The sequence below is a fragment of the Silene latifolia genome, chromosome 9 (genome assembly GCF_048544455.1).
Source record: "Silene latifolia isolate original U9 population chromosome 9, ASM4854445v1, whole genome shotgun sequence".
Taxonomy (NCBI): Eukaryota; Viridiplantae; Streptophyta; class Magnoliopsida; order Caryophyllales; family Caryophyllaceae; genus Silene; species Silene latifolia.
Genome location: NC_133534.1, coordinates 223179823 through 223183003, shown reverse-complemented (window position 1 = coordinate 223183003; position 3181 = coordinate 223179823). Strand labels below are relative to the sequence as shown.

The following is a 3181-nucleotide window of genomic DNA, read 5'->3' as shown; positions in this document are numbered from 1 at the left end:
CAGTTATATTGACAGAACAGGAAAGAGCAATTGGTAATGCAATTAAAAAAATCTTCCCAAACACTCACCACAGGCTCGCCTTTGGCACATATTGAAAAATCTTGGTAAAAATGGGAAAACATCCACTTTGGAACGATATCTCAAGTGACCTTAATTTAGCGATTCACGACGTTTGGAGGTGCATGATTTTGAGATAGCATGGAAGGAAATGGTTCGTAAATATGGTATTGAAAAATGTTCGTGGGTGATGGAGTCGTATTTGATCAGGGAGAGTTGGGTCCCCGCATATTGGCGTGGGATATTTTGTGCTGGGATGTCGTCGACGCAGAGGAGTGAGCAACAAAACCGGTTTTTCAAAACTTATGTCAATGGGAGGACTACTTTAACTCAGTTTGCCCAGAAAATTGAGGAAGCCTTGAAATTGAAAGTGGAGGAGGAGACCGCGAACAATCACGATTGCACAGAGAAACCGTATAAGATTGAGTGCAACTTACTTGTTGAGCAGGTTTTCCATAAATTGTATACTAAGAAGATATATAAGTTGGTATGTGACGAGGTAATTGGGTTAATTTATACGAACGCTGATCCGGCGAGAAGACTTGGGCATAGTGTGACATTTAACGTTGAAGATAAAAAAGTGGCGCCATTTGGTAAGTGTAAGAAATATTGGGTTGATATTGATGAAGTGTGGGACCGCTCAAGTGCTCATGTAAGTTATTTGAGTTCAAGGGTATACTGTGTCGACATATTATTAGATGCATGGTTATCGAAAGATGTGAAGGTGATCCCGGAGAAGTATATACTTGATCGATGGCGAAAGGACTTGGTTAGAGAATACGAGACAATCAAAACTGGGTACTATAATCCGGAAGTCTCAGCTCATGCGAAGAAGTCGTTGGAGGTAACTATAAGGAACCATTACATTTCCACACTAGCGCTTCGAGAAAATGAAACTTATGCAACATATGATAGATTGACTTCTGAATTAATTAAGGAGTTGGAGGGGATTGTTGGTGTTGAAACTATAGACGCCTATGTCCCTGGCGGTGTTTCTTCTAGGGTATGGGGTCATAGAAGGCTACAGCCTAAGTAATGCAATATTAGATATATGAAGAGGAAGGCGACAGAGGGGAAGGTGGTCTCGGGGACCACTGTTGACAGAAGAAGATCTGGGAGGGTACCAAAAGGCAATAGAACTCCCGATGCTAGAAAGAATAAGAAGGTGAGTAATAGAGTAATTGTTATTCATTGTTGTACTAAATTCTTTACTCGGCTTTTTTGCATAACCCTCTAAATAACATCATAATTTTTGAATTGCGAAAAAAAACTAATGTTCCAAACCCATTCACCGCTAATGAGAGCAATCATTTAAATACTGCATGTAGCGAGTTTGGTGCATCGCAATCTACTCCTACAAGAGACAGTTTGGTGCGTCGAATGTACCCCTACGGGAGCCGGTTTGGTGCGTCGCAATGTACCCTACGCGAGCTGTTTGGTGCGTCACAATGTACCCCTACGCGGAGCCAGTTTGATACGTCGCAATCAACTCCTACAAGGAGCGTATTAGGTGCATCGCAATTACGCTCACGTTATTCTACCCCTAGCAGAAGCACATTTGGTGCATCACAGCCTACTCCTCCTTTGCATGCGATGGAAGGAGATGTTAATCGATCGATGTATGAGTCATCTTACGAATTTTACCGTTAGTCTGTTTGTCATGTAAATTGCATATGAATGAAATTGCATTTTGCATAATGAAGACAATCATCTACTTAATGAAGTCTAATTATATTGACCAAGTTTAATTTCACATACCATAAGTTTAATTGCAGAAACCATGAGTTTATAATTACAAAATTACATACCAATTTAAACTTAGAGCCCTAAAAGATCAACTTAAAAGTAAATAAAGTCATGGACAATATCGCCTCTTATAATCTTCGTCGTAGAAGAGGTTCTCAGTACGCAGTTGCTCTTCAATACGTTTAATGGTCGGGCCTGAGTGGAACCACCAGGTATACCATCCCCTTGTTGCCTTGCTCATAGAATGTTTCCACCAGCCGCACCTGGGTATTATATAACCCACCATCAAGTCCTCATTAGAACCCACTTCGTAAGCGGATAATCTCTCATCTGTCCCTTTGAGGATGACCTTTCCTTTTGGATACACAACTGAATTTGGAACATTCCTAGCCCTTCTAAGAAATCTTTCTTCCTCTAGTTTTGTTATTTCTGCCTCCCAAGGACAATCCGGATTTGAAACCGCTTGTCTTTTATTTGGATGTTGAAACTTCCACCGAAAGGGTCGCACTTCCGTTTTGTTCATATCCATAATTTCTTGAAAAATTCCATGAAGATCAAACATGCATAAAGATTAACGAGATACATGATGTTACTCAAAACTCACAATCATCAATCCTTTAAACCTAAACCTCAATATATGTAGAACATGCATATTTGGGGATTACATATCATATAATCAGAATCATCAAGACATCAATATATGAAGAACAAGCATGCATCTTGGGTGACTAAGCAACAATAATCATTTAAACTTGTACAGAGTATAAATTTAGGGCAAAATTTGTATACAAAGAACAATATTCCATCAAGTACTTCATCTTCTCTCGATGAAGAACAATAATTCTTTAACATATCTTTGTAACATACATACTTGTTAAATTATTAATAAACATATTTAAGTTTAAATGTGAGATCAAACCTACCTTGTTGATAATGATGAAGAAGTAGGCGTGATGTAGACGTTATCGACGGTATGTCTCTTCAACTTCTCTCAGTGCGGTCGGTTTATATGGGGAAGTGGAAAAAGAAATGAATGGGTGCCAATTTGTCGTGGGATATTAAAATAAACGATTTGTATTTATTTTTTTATTTTTTTATTCAAGTACAATATGAACATGATTATAGGATTATCTTTGTGTGACAAATTAAAAAAAAAAAAAAAGAGATAAGATCTTAACAATATTGCGTTATTTTAATAGCTTTATGATACGGATATTATAATATTGCATTATGTGATATGATGATCTAACAACGAACGAAACCTACTTAGATAAATATAAACATTATAACATTAATATATTTTCTTCTGTAAAATGATCTAAAAAGAACGAAACTTACTTAGATAAACATAAACATTATATATTAATATTTTTTGATT

General features: G+C 37.2%; 1 protein-coding gene across 1 annotated transcript; it reads left to right on the top strand.

Moving 5' to 3' along the window:
- Window positions 1-208: 208 nt before the first annotated feature.
- Window positions 209-1093, top strand: LOC141602280 (protein FAR1-RELATED SEQUENCE 5-like). The gene has a single exon (XM_074422584.1). The coding sequence runs from the start codon at window positions 209-211 to the stop codon at window positions 1091-1093; it is 885 nt and encodes a 294-aa protein (XP_074278685.1).
- The last annotated feature ends 2088 nt before the right edge of the window (window positions 1094-3181 follow it).

What these genes read in the sequence shown, in the direction of transcription:
- LOC141602280 (XM_074422584.1), top strand. Translation starts at nt 209, where the DNA reads ATGGTTCGTAAATATGGTATTGAAAAATGTTCGTGGGTGATGGAGTCG.